Source organism: Erigeron canadensis, chromosome 4, assembly GCF_010389155.1.
Source record: "Erigeron canadensis isolate Cc75 chromosome 4, C_canadensis_v1, whole genome shotgun sequence".
NCBI classification, from domain to species: Eukaryota; Viridiplantae; Streptophyta; class Magnoliopsida; order Asterales; family Asteraceae; genus Erigeron; species Erigeron canadensis.
Genome location: NC_057764.1, coordinates 15,191,894 through 15,211,375, shown reverse-complemented (window position 1 = coordinate 15,211,375; position 19,482 = coordinate 15,191,894). Strand labels below are relative to the sequence as shown.

The 19,482-nt window shown below is 34.4% G+C and overlaps 3 protein-coding genes across 4 annotated transcripts; 1 reads left to right on the top strand and 2 right to left on the bottom strand.

Annotated features, from left to right (window-relative positions):
- The first annotated feature begins 692 nt into the window (after positions 1-692).
- Positions 693-3,603, top strand: LOC122595134 (5'-adenylylsulfate reductase 3, chloroplastic-like). The gene is made up of 4 exons (XM_043767449.1): positions 693-867; positions 1,183-1,335; positions 2,074-3,002; positions 3,120-3,603. Exons 1-4 carry the CDS (start codon positions 798-800, stop codon positions 3,348-3,350), a joined length of 1,383 nt encoding a protein of 460 aa, XP_043623384.1. The 5' UTR covers positions 693-797; the 3' UTR covers positions 3,351-3,603.
- A 1,725-nt stretch (positions 3,604-5,328) lies between these two features.
- LOC122595895 lies at positions 5,329-8,925 on the bottom strand. 2 transcript variants are annotated; one of them, XM_043768369.1, is made up of 8 exons: positions 8,773-8,925; positions 7,998-8,254; positions 7,089-7,211; positions 6,851-7,009; positions 6,386-6,472; positions 6,103-6,275; positions 5,897-6,002; positions 5,329-5,484 (listed from the first exon to the last, which is right to left on the bottom strand). In XM_043768369.1, the coding sequence occupies exons 2-8, from the start codon at positions 8,229-8,231 to the stop codon at positions 5,455-5,457; spliced, it is 912 nt and encodes a 303-aa protein (XP_043624304.1). In that variant the 5' UTR covers positions 8,232-8,254; positions 8,773-8,925; the 3' UTR covers positions 5,329-5,454. The 2 variants fall into 2 exon arrangements, with proteins under 2 accessions (XP_043624304.1, XP_043624305.1); XM_043768370.1 differs by lacking the exon at positions 6,386-6,472 and having other exon boundaries at positions 8,773-8,919.
- Positions 8,926-9,664: 739 nt separating this feature from the next.
- On the bottom strand, positions 9,665-18,879 carry LOC122595894 (dihydrolipoyllysine-residue succinyltransferase component of 2-oxoglutarate dehydrogenase complex 1, mitochondrial-like). Its single transcript, XM_043768368.1, has 15 exons — positions 18,762-18,879; positions 18,489-18,566; positions 17,876-17,962; positions 17,279-17,327; positions 17,155-17,182; positions 16,696-16,766; positions 16,296-16,370; positions 16,163-16,218; positions 16,054-16,098; positions 15,368-15,631; positions 14,661-14,755; positions 14,483-14,573; positions 14,274-14,384; positions 10,347-10,541; positions 9,665-10,194 (listed from the first exon to the last, which is right to left on the bottom strand). Exons 2-15 carry the CDS (start codon positions 18,552-18,554, stop codon positions 10,003-10,005), a joined length of 1,425 nt encoding a protein of 474 aa, XP_043624303.1. The 5' UTR covers positions 18,555-18,566; positions 18,762-18,879; the 3' UTR covers positions 9,665-10,002.
- Between the last annotated feature and the right edge of the window lie 603 nt (positions 18,880-19,482).

Genomic DNA, 19,482 nt, shown 5'->3' with positions numbered 1-19,482 from the left:
AAGAACCTTGGGAAATCAAGAGTGATTGCTTTAGGAACTTGTTCGTTGTCGAACATTTTTAAGGTGAAAATTTGCCTGTATGAAATGAATGTGAGTGTATGTGTTTAGGTTTATATTTATATCAAGTTACGCTAACAGAGTAATCTTGAGCATTAGATTAATATTAAAAGTCAAGATTTAAAGATAATCTTTGAATCTTGACATTTGATTTTTATTCAAAGGTTAAATTTTTTCAAATGGACTCAAATTAATAAATAACTTGATTGAATCCCTTCGAGTTCGAAGCCACTTTTTATGAAAGTATAAAGGGTGAGAGAACCAACGTCTCGAAATATACGGATCGGCGAATCAAGATAAAAATCCATTATATCTCTCACCCTCAGAAAATTGGATGAGAGTCGTACGAGGCCTTTCAAGACCGCCAAGTGACGGAAGTGATTAGCTAATAATTTACTCGGATGTATTAATTTGATTTGATACCAAAATAGACCGTATAATCCTGTTAAATTCTGCCACGTGTAATCCACACTTGTATATTATTTAAAATAAAAAAATAAAATAATGGCTTTTTCCTTTTCCATCGAAAACACGTCCAGGTTCAATGAACCTAAAAGGCCGCCCACCCTGACCATATATCCTCCTTCTTCTCTTCGTTCGGTGTTTTTATAAATACAACAACACATAATATAATCTTTCATCATCAGATTCACATTCACATACACAAAAACCAAATTTCCTCTATTATATAGCCTGAAGTCTTGTATTTTTTTTTTCCTATTAAATTGCATATAAGAAAAATGGCATTATCAATTAGTTCGTCTACTTCCATTGCATTTTCTTCTTCTCGCACCCAACAACAGCAACAAGGTATAATCTCTTTAACATGTGATATATAAGTTGATACATATATTAATGTAGATTTTAATTATTTGCCAAAAAAAATAAAATTCGAAGATTCTTAAATTTGATTTGATATGGATGCATCTATTCATAAAAGGAAAATGTGATTTTATCGGTTTCGATGGATACTTAAAATGCTAATTAAGTATGAATTATTTTAATTTTATTTACTTCAAAATAAAATATTTTAATATTCTCACTTTGTTTCTGTTTTTTGTTTTAAGATGGATGTATTTGATTGGTACACACATTATATTGATGATTATTTTAAAATTCGTGCAGTGGTGGTTCAGTTGAGTTCAAGTAAATTCCAACCGTCGGATCGATTATCTACGACGGATTTGAATATATCTCGGAAGCGGTCTGTGTCGGTGAAGGCGGAATCAAGGAGGAATGACTCCATTGTTCCTTCAGCTGCCACCACTTTTGCTCCTGGTATTATTATTATTATTATTATTATTATTATTATTATTATTATTTTCTCTTTATTATAGCTATGTTCAATTGATTGATTAATATACTATCAAACCCCCATTATAAGTTAGGAAGTCTAATTTATTTTCATATAAATATAATTATCCAAGAATACAAAAGTTATTCATTTCATTAATAACTTAAAGTAAATATATTATAAAACATTTTTTCCCTCTATTTTCAACAAAATAGTTGATAAAACTAAAATGTCCCCCCTTTTTATTCACAATTTTACCAATAATATCTACTTGAAATGCACATAAGGTCTAAAATTCATATATTAACTCTTTTACATCAATAACATACACTATTACCCGTGGTTGCTTTAATTTTTTAAGTTTTTTTTTTTTATCTCATGGGGTTGGATCAATCCTTGCCAAAGGCGTTTTAAAAAAACTTGAGGGTTTTGTTTGGAAGTTAATGGCTTTTACTATCTTTATATATTACCTTTTTAAAGAAAGTTGAAAAGCTTCAAAGGACTTTCGGTATCGCTTTTAATATAATGCTTACCAGCTTAATGATAATTAGCATTATTCTAAAGAGCTTATTGCCTAGCAAATAAGCACTTTTTTATATAGAAAATAAGCAAATATTTAGCTTATTGCATTCCAACAGAAACATATTATACTTTATAATAATATAAGAAAATGGAGATTAACTTGGGGATTTGTGAAATGACATCTTGCATTTGATTTACAGATGTGGTGGAAAAATCAATAGAGGTTGAAGACTTTGAAAAACTTGCTAAAGATCTTGAAAATGCTTCTCCACTTGAAATCATGGATAAGGCCCTTGAGAAATATGGGAATGCTATTGCTATTGCCTTTAGTGGTGCTGAAGATGTTGCTTTGATCGAGTATGCTCACCTTACAGGACGTCCATTTCGTGTTTTCAGTCTTGATACTGGCAGATTAAACCCGGAAACATACAGATTCTTTGATACCGTTGAGAAACATTATAACATTCGGATCGAATACATGTTCCCAGATTCTGTAGAAGTTCAAGCCTTAGTTAGAACCAAAGGCCTATTTTCGTTCTATGAAGACGGCCATCAAGAATGTTGTCGTGTAAGAAAGGTGAGACCTTTGAGGCGGGCTTTGAAAGGTTTACGAGCCTGGATCACTGGTCAAAGGAAAGACCAATCCCCTGGTACTAGATCTGAAGTTCCAGTGGTTCAAGTTGATCCTGTTTTTGAAGGGTTAGATGGTGGTTTGGGAAGCTTGGTTAAGTGGAACCCTGTGGCTAATGTTGCTGGTAATGATATATGGAACTTCTTAAGGACTATGGATGTCCCTGTTAACTCATTGCATGCTCAAGGGTATGTTTCAATCGGGTGTGAGCCATGTACCAGGGCGGTGTTGCCAGGTCAACACGAGAGGGAAGGAAGGTGGTGGTGGGAAGATGCGAAAGCTAAAGAATGTGGGTTACATAAAGGAAACATTAAGGAAGAAACTTCGAATGGAAATGGGAATGACATAGTGAATGCTAATGGGAGTGTTTCTGACATCTTTAATAGTGGTGATATTGTTAGCTTGACCAGGCCCGGGATTGAAAACTTGATTAAAATGGAAGACAGGAAAGATCCTTGGATGGTTGTTCTCTATGCACCATGGTGCCAATTCTGTCAGGTACCTTATACTTGTACCCAAGACAATTTCTATTTGTTTTATTTTTGAATGGGACAACTAGATTTGTTTGTTTGTACTGTACAGCTTATTGATATATTATTGCTAATATAATTGTAGGCGATGGAAGGTTCATATGTTGAATTGGCTGAAAAGTTGAAGAATAGTGGCATGAAAGTCGGAAAGTTTAGGGCAGATGGTGATGAAAAGGTGTTCGCCCAGCAAGAACTGCAGTTAGGGAGCTTTCCAACCATCCTTTTCTTCCCTAAACATTCTTCCAGGCCAATCAAGTACCCGTCCGAGAAGAGAGATGTTGATTCCTTGATGGCTTTTGTTAATGCCTTGAGATGATGCTAAGTCGTTTGAGCTTTTGACAGCTCTAGTTGTAGTAATGGAGTCAGGGGTCTCTGTAGAGGGCATTTTGTATATTTATCTTGTCATGGTGGGCTAAGTCCCGTGATCTAGTGTGTGGTGGGTTTTTTTTGGGTAATAGATGGTGTTGACCGTCAGAGCTTTTGAATGTTATATCTATAAACTACTAGAAATTCTGATGGATTATATGTTTCTTGTTCATTGTTAGTTAAATAGAACTGTTTTTTGGGTATCTTGATTAAGCATATCGGTCCGTACTTTCTTGAACGAGCATCATTCCAATTCCTGATTAACCTTTTGTTTATTGATGAATTGTTCTGTGTTGTGCCTAAGTGGGGGTGATCGTTCAGATCATTAACACTTAATTATGACTAGTGTGGACTAAGATCGTGTAAAATATATGTTTGAATAGAACATGCACCCTAATACCTAATGTGTAATTAACATGACGGTCAGAACCATACTAAACCATTTCTTCCTTTAACTAATCACATCAACCATTTGACTCGGAATTAATTGAGGAAAAAAACAAAAACAACGGCGTGGTATTCTCTACGATGGTAATGACGTTGGGCCATTCCCTGCTTAACCATAGTCATAGATTACAAAACATTTTGATTGATACAAAATATATATGGTTATTGTGGTGATCGTAGTATATATGATAATGGTGCATCTGAAATGATTCGATAGTTATACTTAACTAGCATCCCCGTATCTCAAAGAGGAAGTACCAACCATTTTCTAAACCAATACAATAACGCTTGTGTAGGTTACAAAGTAACTAGCTCTTGAACCAACTCGTAAGAGTTAGCGGAGTAGGTGTGCAACGACACCACATTGATAAGCCAATGTCTGGTGAGAGGGTTTCAAGCCTAACATGAACAACTCCATGAGTGTAGAATGATTCATACCACAAGCTAGCAATACTTTTCAAAAACATATTCTAAAAAGATAGATGTTCTTTTTGTATCGAAATAACGCTAAATTTTGATTCTTCCTTTGAAAATGCTCTTGTTAAGAACCAAGTGGTTGGATCAGTGGTGGAGCCCTTTGCGTTGGAGACAAAAGTCATGTGTTCGATCCTTATGCCAGCAACGATGGAGGTCCTTTTCTATCTTTTGTAGAACTTGAAAGCAGTTTCTCTACCTTTGGTAGAGATAAGGCTGTCTAAATCTCAACCTCCCCATACACCGTCGAAGATGGTAGTAAGACCCAAAACCCGTGGAAGACGGCATTGGGAGTTATTCTTTAAAAATGTTTTTGTTATTCGTTTTTTGCTCATTTCTCCATATTTGCTCTTTTTGAAGATTGTATGTGTTATGGTCCTCTTCAGATGGCTTGTGACCATTTTTAACCATTATCTTTTTTAAAACTAAATTCTACGCATACACCCCTGTCGATAGGCTTTTTGAACCTCAAAAGATTCACGTTGACCAAAACAGAACATCCCGATGCAGGATGCTCTTATGCTGAAAGCTTCCAGCTTGTACCAGATCCATAACCTCTTGCTCTTATTTACAAAACATACATCACCAAAGATATCATTTCCAACAAGTTTGGGATCTTTATATGTTTGTCTGCCGCCCCCATAGCCGCCTACCTACTCGTGTTCCCCTTTATTTTGATTGTTATTACTTTTGCAAGAGCTATGACGTCATTTCTTGCGGCAACAACTGGAATATTACATCCAGAACGATCTAAAGAGGTACTAATTGTTGTGGTGGTCCCATGGAATTTACTCTTCAAAACAAAAATTGTTCGCCTTTACCTTTACCTTTACCATTCCTCCACTATTTTTCTTTTCTTTTTAACTGCTAAACCACCCTATGCTTAAACTACCCCAATATATTATATATTCACCGTGTCAGGGATCAACGCCTGGTCTTCTAGACAAAAGACAAGATCCCCTACCACCCATTAATTGCACTTCGTTTACGCATCAATGACACGTGTGTAAATATCAATGGGTCATGCGCTTACTTTTACGTGAAATTACAGTGTAATGAATGTATTTTGACCTAAAATACCTCTTCTATACATACATAAGAAAACAAACGCATTTTCAGCCATAATCACCATGCTACACTCGTGGCCATTGTGGACTAACAACCTACAAAAAGCCAACATATTTGCAAAGTTATTATCAAATCTTGAGTCTTGCTAACGAGTCATAGTAACATAGATTCGATGTGCATCAGTTCCTATCAACCGTTGAGGTTGAAAGTGGAGGATAGCTCTGTTGGAAAGTTGAGGTTGAAATAGGTCACTTTAAAAACACGCCAGAACGAGCTGGGTTGGTTTGGGTTGACTTTCAAACTTCTTTTTTTTGGTCTGTTTGATGAAACTTCAATAAATACGTTGGTTGATTATGATTACAAAAACCATACTCTGACAACGATAAAGTAAAATTTTGAATTATTTATTAGCTTTAGCCATTAAGATAAGAATGTCAACCCGTTCCATTAACCTGTTTAAGATAAAACTACAATCCAAGTTCACATCTAGAAGGATTAAACACTGACCTCAAGCGTGCTAAAAACTAATCTCATTCGACTAGCAACAACTGATGGCTCTTCCGAATGTCCCACCACTGCCATTTGCTCCATTTGAAGTGTTTTTACGGGAAGCCTTAGGTAAAGAAAGAAGGATAATGGTTATATTTTTGCAACTTCAAGTTATAATTAAAAATTCACTCTGAAAAAAGATCTAAAAAAAGACTTATTTTCACCATGCCATTCCTCTTAAATAGTAAGCATTTGCTATGATTGCACAAAACCCTTTCCATTGAAGTTTGATCTCATCTGAAACAGGCGGTGTTGGAGACCACCGAACTATGGTAGGTTGAGGAGTACACAATATGGTTATGAAGATAATACTCAACCACAATATACACTCATTGACCTGCATCACATAATAAGAATGCAAAGGTAGTAGGGTGCATTTGGAAACGACAACATTTTGGCAGGGAATCCCAAAAAGAACATAATTAGCGCAATGCAAAAGAAACGGACCAAGACTGCTAAAACCAGACCAAAAGAGGGCCATGAAAATTGAAGCTCTTCAAAATTACTTGGGAGGCTTACCTTTGCAGTTATATCCTGGTTCCAAAAGGGAACAGATCAACAGACGAATATGAAGGTGACAAAAATGCAAACAATGACGGTTTACCCTAAAATGAGTTCCAATACACCCATACAGGAAAGGACCACGCCCAGCATGGACACCTGGAGTGACTACCCGAACATTAATTCTTGTATCTATGGTGCTGATAACACGAGTTAGGTAATGGCTATATTTTTAGGAGAGTTGGGGATGACTGGAAACGTAATTATGTCCATTTAGTATGTATATAACACAATGCATTATAGTTGATTATATAAGATATATTATAACGATAATAATTGAATTTCTAAGATAAAGCGAGCTATGGGGTTGTGCTCATTAGATATGGATAAAAACATGCTCTCAAATCATACCTCCTCGTAACAAATCTTAGATTTTAGACTGGTACCTCCTCCATAAGTTTGCATTTCTTCTATTTCAATACCAGATTCTTTCATATTAGTAAGTTCTTTTCGTAAGCCCTCATCGGTACACCCAAGAGCATATGCATTTACCCCAGCACTAATGAATTCCTAATCATATCATTCAAGCAAGTAAGCGACAAGATGTAATAACCTGAGTCAATATTCTAAAGAAGAGCAATTTTCTTACTTTTAGATTGTCAGCTCCTCCTCTGTCAATGAAGTTTCGGTATCTCCTGAACAGACTGGTTGCTATGTTGCGGGATGATCGGTACTCATCGTCATCCGAAGGAACCGAGTCTTGCTGCTGGCACTGGGACAATTTCAGTAGTCAGTAGATATTTTTAAAACAAAGGATTACTAAGACACAACACTAGAGGTGGCATGATATGCGGAGCAGAAGAAGCAGGCAGTGCGTCATAACATGTTTGAACGTATCAGAAACTAATAAGCGCTTGTAAATGTATTGAACTTGGTCAGTTGATCCTCGTTTCTTATTGTATCTATTCCATTCTCATAACCTCAAATCAGTAATTTAGCTGACATGGGAGCAATATAGGTAGTTTCATCATCTGCCATATCTTTAAAATCGTGCAATGTCGGTGGTTTACAAGTTACAAAAGTTGATACGTACTAAAGGGATTTTGAGAGTTGGATACATATTATAGCAAAAATTGGGTTGAGATTAATACATTTCCATGCACTAGTCACACTTAAGCAATAGACATTAAGATATTATTTTATTTTATTTTATTTTTTTGGTTAATCTAGGTATCTGACCCGCTTTGCAAGTCGACTATATCCAGGGTTACCACCCGCTTTGCAAGAATCCAGGAGTAATTGTGGGTGAACCTCTGTGGCCACATGGGGTACACTAGGGTTTCAACTTGGGACCTCTAGGTATGTTCACTCTTAGAGACCAAACTTTTACCACTAGGCCGCCACCCTTGTGGTTGACTTTAGGATGTAGTCACTTCCTATCTAAATAGCTATGATGTTTTCTTTTTCACTTGGCTTACAAAAAAAGGGGATTAAAATTGCAACCTCTACGCTAGTTACTAGTTAGACTAACAAGATACAAACCGATAGTGTTTCTTACTAGCATTCTCTTGGATGTGGTTTGGTGCAATGGTTGATGAACTTTGTCACGGTATAAGCGATTCCAAAAGACTAAAGAGCTATGAAATCCATTACTGCAACATCCCTTTGGCACGACACAATAGTTTACAGAAACATTTGTAAACTTGCAGAGAGTAATGGGCTCGAACCTATAGCTAGGATCTGAAAACGTGCAGAACTTGCTGATAACTCCAATCTTTAGGGTGATCACCATGGTTGAACCATGATATATACAACCTTCAATAGTTCAAAAGAAATTAAGTGGTTAGCTGAAATGCATATATAATATGACGCCTTAATCAACACACACTTTACAAGAACAACAACAAGACCCAATCCCTGTGCGGGGTATGAGGGAGGTAAGCTGGACAGTACTTTAGATTAACAAAATAGACAACAGAAAACATAGACCATATGCATAGCATATACAAGGTTTTATATGGGATAAAATAGTACATCTGCCAATGGTGAGTTGTTCGTAATTTTGGTTTCCTTCGGTGTTTCTTGCTTTCACAATTTATTACCATGTGTGTTTATTTCAATTTAAATGCATATAGATTACTGCGTCTTTCTAAAAGCTAAAGTGAGTGCAGGCCCTCGTTCAACGATGTTTGTGTACTCAGAAAGTTATTAGTGTATAAAGTGAAGATGAACTCCTCAGCAACAATAATACTTAAATGATGATGCACACAAATATGATAAACTCAGTTTTTTAAATAGAAAATAAAATTAATTAAAAGGGTTTAGCTACTCACCAAGTTAGAATATCTGCATAATCAAAAGAAACAAAACAGGGCTGAATTCCTAATTGGATGATAAACTTAATTTAATTACAATTAGTAGTTGAGAAAAGAGTATAGAAACAAACAGGTATATATGTTAAACAAAGATTGAACTAAAGAATCTATGTAAGTGATCGAGCATTAGGCAGGCCCACGAATATCATTTTGAATATGAATGGTTCTGAATCTCCTGTCTCTCTCTATATACGTGGCACCTCAATCCATTACAAGTTTTTCCTAAATGGGTCTGTACAAAATGGGTAATCGGTTAGATTTTTTTTTTTATTTAGAGTTATCCGATAAAATAGAGTATTTGATTTAGATGTACGTTTTTTCTGAGTGTTTAAAGCTTTTTTTCCATGACTATCCAATATATTTAATTCCGGAGGTTCAAACTTGTGAGACAACAAAATGCCTAAACCACATCGGGTGTTACTCTGTTCGGGTTTGCCCACTACTTCCATTTTTAACAATAAATTACATACTTTTGCAAGTGAATCAACCATTTAAGGGCCTCAGATACACACTTTTATTACCTAGAAAAACACTTCACACCAAACAGTTCAAGCTTAAATTGTCATGAAAAGGGATCGGTGTTTGACTCACCGCGCCAAAACTTGGGGTGCAACACCATCACCGTGCATCATACTCTTACTCTTGAATCTTGGAGTGAATTGTCTAAAGGTTCAGGGTCTAGAGGTTCAGATCCCTTCTTAGAACACATCTCGTTCCCCCTTCTGCCACCCACAACCGACCTTCCCCTCTCACAAGAGTGGCATACTTGCACCAGGGCGCTCCCCATCACCCTCCCACGAGTCCTCGACTGCCTTGCGTGGACATAGTACACAATATTACATATCGTCCATTTCATAAACAAATCACAATAATGCTTATATAGCATTTGAAAGTTGTAACTCACATTAGTATCTTGAGAAATTGTCAAATTCTCCCAATGGGTACTTAAAACACATGTATACATCCAAAATCAAAAAGGAATAAACTCATAGCTCCGTGTTGTGGTACCTTATAAATAAATATAATATCATTTACCCGTTGATTAAACCAAGAGCGCAAAGCTTAAGATGCACATGACTGAACATTTGGTGAACACGTATCCTCAAAATGAATCGATAGCACCTAAACCAACAGTTTTTATTCTGCTTTTGCCAAAAGAACCACAAACATATGCTCACAAAGATATGTTTATATATCAAGTAGCAATCTTCTTGGATCCTCAACAACATCCTTGATACGCCTCAGGAAGAACACGGCCTCTCTGCCATCAATCAACCTATGGTCATAGGTCAATGCAACGTACATCATAGGCCTGGCCACAATTTCACCCCCGACCACCATTGGTTTGTTGACAATTGAGTGCATGCCCAGAATAGCAGACTGCATAAAGTGGAAACATATAAGATTGTTCGTTCATATGGGTAAGAAAATTTCCTTTTAATCTATGGTCGGTGAGTTAGTTATTGAATAAATTCCAAGTTAAAAGCATATAACAAAAGGGATGTTCTACATTAAGCTATTAAACATGGTACCTGTGGAGGGTTTATAATAGGAGTACTTAAAAGGCTTCCATACACACCACCATTAGAGATTGTGAATGAACCTCCAGCCATTTCATCAATTGACAAGGATCCAGTGTTGGCCTTTTTAGCAAGAGCATTGATCGATTTCTCTATTTCAGCAAAATTCATTTTCTCGGCATCACGGATAACAGGAACCACGAGACCCTTCAAAAAATACATAGTACAAGATATGTTTTAAACTTCCAAGAGGACTAAATGAAAATTCAAGTTTACTTGCCTTTAAAATAACTCGAAGAGTGAAAAAAACGCCATAGACAAAAAGCACAATGAGAAGACTATTAACCAAATTATATGATTTCATAGATATTCTATAAGCAACCACCACCAAGATAACCTATTATGTCCTTGCAAGAGGTCTTAGATTTGAACTTACCTGGTAAACATTTTTAGGGGTGGCTAAGGAAAGAGTTAAGAAGTGATGAACAAGATAGTAAGATACCCTGGTTACGCCGCATAGATTTGACTATTTAAGTCAAAGACTTGCCCTCCCCGATAACCTTGACCTACCTCCTTTGTTTACTGGTTTATAAACATCCCTTAAAGCAAGATAACATGATAACTAACCAGTGATGCGGTTATGCTCAAACTGTACTTTTTCTTTCTAAAAGCAAATTGATAATTGTAACTGCAATAGTTTTCAAACCACCATGATGCAAAACTAATAGTGAGATATACCTCTGCAACAAAAATATTGAGCAATTTTGAATAAGAAACAAAAATTCACTGTTTTATTTATTCACAATTCAATAAAAATAAGTTTATTTAAGAGTTAATTGCATAAAACGTCACTGTGGTTTGCACAAATTTGTGATTTACACCCCGTCAAATGGCATCACGTGTGCCGCATGTGAGGGCTTTTTCGTCTTTTATTTCCTTACAGGGACGTTTTATGCAACTTGGTGTGCAAACCACAGGGAGGTTTTATGAACTTCTTTATCTTTTTTTTTTTTTTTCGTTTTTTTACTTTTTTTAAAGGATTATTACTTGTGGATGTAACTAACTATGACTAAATGTGTATGTTATTTAAAGATAACGTAATATGTCCATGTCATATAATGAACTTTCATTTCTCGGTTATTGAGTGTACCTGGGTATATGTGGCCTGCCACTTGTAAGTTTTTATTAGTCGGGTACACCCAATAACCGGGATTTGAAAGTTCTTTACTTGACATCGATATTTTACGGAATTTTTACATAACATAAATGTTTAGCCATTGTTAGTTACATCCACAGGTAATAATCCCTGTTTTTAATCATATGTTTTAAAAACCTAAAACACCTCAACCTCGCTTTTTTTTTTTTTTCAGATATAAAAAACCAACCACCAACATTTTTTCATCTTTAACCACCAAATTTTACAAATTAAACTACACCAAATACAATCAAAATCACATATTTAAACAAGCATATATCAAAACCATCACAATCTCTACAAATCTCTCTTCCCCTATAATAAAAAAAAATCAAAAAAAAAAAACATTTCCGGTGAAGAAGTGTTTGATTTTGTTGTTTATTATATTTCCGGTGATGGTTTAATTTGCATTAATTTGTAAAAATTTGGTGGGTTAAAGATGAGGAAGTGTTGGTGGTTGGTTTTTAGATCTGAAAAACAAAAGCAAGGTTCAGAAAGTGTTTTTGGTTTTTAGAAATACTAGATTATTTCCCGCGTAATACGTGGGTTAACACATTAATTATAACTTAAAATATATTTAATAGTAATAAATAAGACATGTTGAGATATAATGATACTAATTAATATTTTGTATCAAAATTTATTAGTAAGATTTGTATGTTAATTAGCTCTTTGCAAAATAACGGTATAAAGTTAATGTAGATACTATTTGCTGAAAAATGATGATATTATTATTTCAAAATGTTTTATATTGTATATAGTTATGATGATGTAAAATTAAACTAAACTTCTTCGTGTAATAATAAAATTCTTAAATAATATGTTATCTCTTTGTTGTTGCAAACATCAAATTACTAAACTTAAACTACAATATGTATTAACATAAAAGAAAGTATAAAAATGATAAAAAAAAAAAAAAAAAAAAAGGATAAAGAAGTTAATTGCATAAAACGTCCTTGTGGTTTTTGCACACCAAGTTGCACAAAATGTCCCTATGAGGAAGGAAATGGAAAAAAAAAAAAAAAAAAAAAAAAAAACTCACATGGGACACGTGATGCCATTTAGCGGAGGGAAGTTGACGACGTTACTTAAAAGGATGTAACTTGCTAATAAAACTTAAATTGGGGAAGAAAACCCCTAAAAAAAATTAGAGGCATGTAACCACGAATTTGTGCAAACCATGCAATTAACTCTTTATTTAATTACAATTCAATATAAATCTAGATACTATTGCGAATTTCAGTGTTATTTGGGCACTTGCAACATAAATCTATATACAATGGTTCTAAAAGGCATACTCATAAATAGAGGTAAGCATTATGATTTATGATGTATTTAGTTATGAATGGATGGATCTTGGTTATGCTTATCCCTTTTTGTAGTTTTATTTTTATGTCTACCTATAATTAAACTATCTAGAGTAAATTAATTACAACTATTAAGCACTCTAGTTACACCGTATATCTAGTCTTGCAATGTCTAATCTTTATAAAAGAATTACTTATGTTTGGATAGGGAAGAGTCTAGAAATGGCCACCAGAATATCCATTAGGTCATGTAAGTCAGGCTCAACTCTCTATCCACTCTCTATTCCAACAAGGATCCATCTCCGTTTACCCGACTTTATTTTTGGTTAATCTTTAAAATCATGTTTTATTTTCAGCTACAAGTAGAGCATGCATCAAGGTTCTGGCCATTATATCCAACAAAGACATTTATTTGACAATTGCTTTTTCTAGTTTAAACTTTGTGTCTGCTTTTTGTATATAACTTATATGAAAGTAAACATAGAGCCCAACTTGAGTCATAAGTCGTTTGGGAAGCAATCTCGTTATACTTGGGTAGGACTATGATCAACTATATCACACCTTCCCCATACCCCGCACACCAGTTAGATTGGAAAATGGAAATGATGGTCTAGTCTCTAATGAGTCACAATAAAAACCATTAACAGAAAGAAACAAAAGAACACAAATGATTTAACGTGGTAACTCTCACTAATCTGAGTGAACTAATCCACAAAGGGCAACTAGGTTTTCTTCATTGAGTCCCTCAAAAAATACATGTACAGGAGATAATAATATATATAGGCTACACAATTAGGGTTGCTAAACTTGTTCTCCAAGTTACTAACAAACTGGGCTTAATTAATCAGGGACTAGTGAATCTTTGGATTTTGAAGAGAGTAAACAAGGTGGGGCGTGATTGGGATAGATGGTGTAATAGACTAATAGGCCTAGTGTATCTTAATTCTTGGCATTGTAATCTTCTTATTGTACTTTCTTTTGTTGCTAGCTCCTTGCTAGTTTTGATTTATAAATAATACCTTACCTTTGCTGTTCAAAAAAAAAATAATTTAATCAGGGCTTGCTGCTTAGCCTAATTAATTAATTAAGGCCTACTGCCTTCTAAAATTCTGTAGCTTTTAAGTGGACCAATGACAACATATGTCGCCAATATGACCGGGGGTAGGCTCATTCCGGATAGCTTCGACACAATGTACATATAAATACTAATTTAATTTCCCACACTTTTATACATTTTAAAGACATAATAAAAGTACCCAAAAGCTATATATATAATTATATACTTACATGATTTTATATTCATTAATAACCAATAACTTTTCACTTCAGATTAACTATAACAACTTAAAACTACTACTCTGTTAGATGGAAGTAAAAAAACTAGAATAAATAGATACTTAAAAAGGTTAGACAATTAACTTCAAAGCAGAAATATACCTTAGAAGTGCCAACAGCAATACTGATATCAATATAATCTCTATATATGATGTCATCTCCATCAATGACGGCATTAATGATCGGTTGGTTCTGGAGTCCACTTACAGCAGCCTGAAAGATGCAAAAGCATAGTATATTAATAAACCAAAAGACTGACGAAAAAGGGAAGCCAGATAGAGGGCAGGCTCAAATTAAACAGCTAGACTTACTTTCACAAATCCAGACATGAGTCCCAACTTCACACCATGTTTTTCTAGGAAAGCATCTTTATATTCAGATCGAAGTTTCATGAGGTTTGTCCTAAGTTAAAAAATTTATCAAATCATTGAGCATGTGATTTGTACAGAAACACCTTGGTATAGCTAATTATAGAGTATCACGACTCACATATCAACTTCATTGAACGTAGTCAACAATGCAAAAGTATTTTGGGAATCTTTCAAACGTGTGGCAACACGCTTCCTGAGTCTTGTCATTGGGACCTACATTCAATTTCAGAACATTAAATAGAAGAAATTGTGCTCCATATCGGATAAGTCACAAGTATTTACATGATAGGAGGTTTTTGGATGCACGTATTTCTGAAAGTGAATATGTGAACTTGAATAATCACAATCAGAAAATGAGCTGTAACTAAATGTGTTGCTAGAGATAGTTTGATATGTTATATAACGTTATAATGATCAGATATTCAATGAACTAACAGATGTAATGACCAAAACAGTCACTTTTATATTATATAAGTTTTGATTAAACAACTTATAGTCAATCAACTAGAAAATACCTTTTATATGATACTATCTGTCGACATAGGTTTCATAACACAATTTATAGTTTTATCGTAAGTAATGTTATTAATAACTAATCACAACTATAAAATGCCCCCCCCCCCCCCCCCCCTTTCAACCCAGTCATTCTTTCTTCTCCAGGACATACATAGACAGTGTGATGCACACTTCCTCTTAGGACCGTATAACTTACATTAAATCAACCAATTCTTGCTGGCTCAATCGGTAATACCAAACTACTTCAACCAACTTGTGGTGCTACTCAGGGCGTGTATGCTTAGAAAAAATTCAAAGTGAAATGCTTACTCTTCTTTCCCTATCTTTAGGGGGCAACTGAGGTTCTGTGGCAGATGGTTTAGGAGCTGGTGGAGAAGATACTTTAGGTGCCTCTTTTGCAGTTTGGATTTCTGGTTTAGGCAGTGGTTTGTCCACTTTTACAGGAGCCACCTCAGGCGCAGCCTGAGTAGGTGCATCAGATGGAGCTACATGAGTTGTCACACCTTCACCAGACTTTGATATAATGGCAATTCTTGTACCTGGCTCCACAGTGTCTCCTTCTTTGGCAACAAACTGAAATTATAATTAAAATATGAAAGAGTTATAATGCAAAACTATAGGATTCTAGAAAAGGCGATTTCGACCCAACTATTTATAAATGGGCCATTCCAGGTTTATGTTTTACCTCTAACGGTCAAACGGGTAAGGGCAAAGTTACATAACTAATGAAATGAAAGGTCAAATGGGTCGCAAGTTGCCCATATCCATATTCCAAAAAGAAGATTTTAAAAAAATCCAAACTTTGTAATCATATCTGACACACTATATACATGTTTAAAATTCTGGATAAAAATCTTTTGGCCAACCCAAGCTGACCCATTTTAGCAGACCAAAAGCTGCATGAATTGACCCACGCCAAATTAGAGACCTTATCTAACCCGACTGACTGCCCATTTTGCCACCTCTATTGATCTCATGCTAAAGTTAAGGTTTACCTCTTGGATAATACCAGCTTCAGGACTGGCAACATCAATTGTTACCTGCAAGATTTAAATTACTGTTTAGAAGTTACAATGAAAAAACGCTGTAGAAAGTTTTTAGTACCTTGTCGGTTTCAATTTGGGCGATTGGCTCGTCGATCTCAACACGATCGCCGGGTTCTATTAACAGATAACTAAAATGTCAAGAAACTGATTATGCAAATGAAAGACACAATCATAATGACCATTCAACATACTTTTTAAAAAGGCTGCCAGAGTGCCATCACTAATGGATTCACCCATAAAAGGTACAACAGCATCAACCAAATCACCTTCACATAAGGAAAGAAACCACAAGCTTAAAGCAATCAGTATACAGTTTCATAATAAAAATGATATGTATATGGATTGTCTCGAATTACTTATACAAACTAAACAAAATATGCAAACCAGGCAAAATATACATTATTAACGTGTTGACCTAAATTTTGCAAATAAAAAATTCTTTTCCGAACACTATAAGGTGGATTTAGGGACGCCTTGTCGCCTTTGACCCGTAAACATAACCCACATCAACACATTTATATTAAGAGAGATACCAACTCTGTTATTGAGCATTGGTAAGGTGATGAAATAAGAAACACTAAGAAAATATACCACTGTCTGAAGAAAAAGATCGACTCCACATCTGAGTTGGAAACTCTGTTTTAAGTGATGATACAACACTCCTGTAACATGGAAAAGTTGAAGTAAAGCAATATGTACGTTATCTTTTATCTTTCATTCTGGATGGTACTAATCATGTTCAACGTTGACCTAAATTGTAGAACATGATGAGTCAACTTCGTAAAATCATCTTTGATAATGATACATGATACAATGATACATAGACCTTTCATATATGATTCCAAGGTAATAGTCTTCAAAAATTGTTGCCACTTTAAAATAGATGTAATGTAACTGAACTTGATTTGTTATTTTGTTTTCGTTTACAGATATGTTTGTCAGAATCCATGTACATGTATATTTATATTTGTATATATATGTTTATGGGTACCGAACCATGTATGTGTGCGTTTGCATGTGGAAATAGAGAAGGTACAAGATTATATCAACCTTGATGAACATGAATAAGCTGGAACACCTGTATAGAAGCAAACATTAAGAAAATAAGAGATCATTGCATAAAAGAGATGTTCTGTTGGAATAAAAAAACTCTTCGTTGGAAAAAGAAAACTACCTTGGTGAATATGTCGTACTAATTTAGCAGTTCTTCCAAGAGCTGGTGCCTAGAACAATAGGATATGGCATGAATAAACTATCCAAGATTAGAAGGACATCGAACAACTACTAGAGGTGTCAATCTCAACCCATTTACTGATGAATGGGTCGATTCTATAGCACCGAGTATTTTACAACATTTCTGTGTATTAGGTCAATCCGATCATTCCCGGTCATCTACTTTGTCCCGAATCCCTTTTTTAATAGTTACTAAACCCAATAATCGGCCCATTTTTTCACCTCTAACAACTGTAACAGTAAAAACTTCTGAATATGAATATGTAAAGACTGGGACAAGCTTAAACACAAAGCAACTGGGTACGACTCAAGTATCAAACGAATCAGAAACATTGGCGCAAGGGATCAAAGTATGTCAGCCGTCAATTATCACTAAATGCCGGTAAAAACATTTGAGAAACGAAAACAGATCAAAGTGGTACATGGATAGTATAATTAATGTGGACATGCCTCCTACAGACTTTGTAATATGGAGGCTAAAGCAAATGCGACAACATGACGAAACACACAGGAACATAAGAAAGACGTATGGATTTACCTCAGGTGCCGATATCGCACCTACATAACTTTGAGACATGGAACCTGTCAATGCAGGCCGAGCCCTCTCAAAAGATTGTGTCATGCCCTGAAAACAACTAAACCAGTTATTCACAAAAAGACATCTCAATCACCCTGTATGGGCATTCAAAGCTGAAAACATATTAGTCTTTTTAGATAAACATTACACTAGAGTGTATAGATAATATGTGGGTGCATCAATACTATGAGCAACAATTTCCAACATAACATGAACACCACAGGGAAAAAAACGGGTCGACAGGACTGACACAGTGACATGTTTAATAAATGCGTTAATAAGATTGGGTTGGTCTTCCAACCATTTGCAATAAAAATGTTAAAAATTACAAGCTGAGATTTTACTTTAAACAGTATTAACGGTTTTATGTTTTTCATATAAATTTCCTTTAATGTATAATATTATTGTAAAGCATTCAAAATATCAAAACTCACAAATTATGAATGTAACGAAATGGGTTGCATTCAGGTTCAACTTTTACAAGACAATTAACAAAAAGAGTCGCGTTGAAACATATTAGCACGAACATATGGATGAAAATGAAAAAGGAAGCACATATATATATATAACATACATAATTGAGTAGGAAATTAGATGAGGTTGAATAAGCGGCTTTTCGCCTAAGAATTGCCCACATCATCTTCCTTTTTCCCTATTCAATTCAAATTCAAATATATGAATGTGTATATTATTGTAAGTAATATATATATATATATATATCTAAAATATAAAAGCTGGGTCTCTAATTCTAACAACACTCAAATGAGAAACATTACAAATTACAACGCAAAATCACAAAATAAATATTAAAGATAAATAAATAAAATCAGATCAAGTCTTGGTTTACCTGGTGAAACGAGATTTTTACTTAAAATGGTTTTAATTGTATTTATGTCTGATTTTGGTTTGCTTCTTTCTTTCTTTTGTTTTTAGACAAAGATGGAGGAATTATTCGAAAATGAGGCGACAAATGTAAACACACAGCAGAAATAGACAAATTGTTTTCCTAAAGTTAAAAAACCAAAAAATATAGAAATATGTATTTTTTATACCATGATAGCAACTGACTTGTAAAAATTAACATTAATACATAAAACTGATTAAAGTCATGAAAAATTAAAAAGTAACTATCATAAATCAATGGTAGATATGAAAATAAAATTAAAGAGTTAGGATATTATCTTTCATATTAATTAAAAATAATTAAGGTTAAAAAATAATATGAAAAAAAATAAAGAAATGGCATATTGCCTAATATAAAAAATATTTTTAAAAATAAAAGAAAATCTATTATGACATCATATATTTTTAAAAATATTTTAGGAAAAAATAGTGGCATGCCACATAACTAAAAAGTTTTCTAGAAACGATCTTCTTTTATTTATATAAGAGATTTTGTCATGTGGAAAGGTTGATATAATTGCGATGATTATATAGTCATACCTTACTATTTAGATCATTATTGCGCCTTAAGATTGAACTATATAAGGACTAGTGCGTAGATGATGTAATCACTATATAATTGTGCCTAATTATGAGTTAGTTATGATGCTCTAAGATTTGACTAT

Coding starts and splice junctions, on each gene's coding strand:
- LOC122595134 (XM_043767449.1), top strand. CDS start 798: ATGGCATTATCAATTAGTTCGTCTACTTCCATTGCATTTTCTTCTTCT. Junction 868..1,182: donor CACCCAACAACAGCAACAAG/GTATAATCTCTT, acceptor AAATTCGTGCAG/TGGTGGTTCAGTTGAGTTCA. Junction 3,003..3,119: donor CATGGTGCCAATTCTGTCAG/GTACCTTATACT, acceptor ATATAATTGTAG/GCGATGGAAGGTTCATATGT.
- LOC122595894 (XM_043768368.1), bottom strand. CDS start 18,554: ATGATGTGGGCAATTCTTAGGCGAAAAGCCGCTTATTCAACCTCATCT. Junction 16,767..17,154: donor GCTTATTCATGTTCATCAAG/GTTGATATAATC, acceptor TCCATGTTACAG/GAGTGTTGTATCATCACTTA. Junction 15,632..16,053: donor AAGCTGGTATTATCCAAGAG/GTAAACCTTAAC, acceptor TTATAATTTCAG/TTTGTTGCCAAAGAAGGAGA.
- LOC122595895 (XM_043768369.1), bottom strand. CDS start 8,231: ATGGTGATCACCCTAAAGATTGGAGTTATCAGCAAGTTCTGCACGTTT. Junction 6,473..6,850: donor CTAAGATTTGTTACGAGGAG/GTATGATTTGAG, acceptor TTTTGGAACCAG/GATATAACTGCAAAGGTAAG. Junction 6,003..6,102: donor TATTTAAGAGGAATGGCATG/GTGAAAATAAGT, acceptor TCTTTACCTAAG/GCTTCCCGTAAAAACACTTC.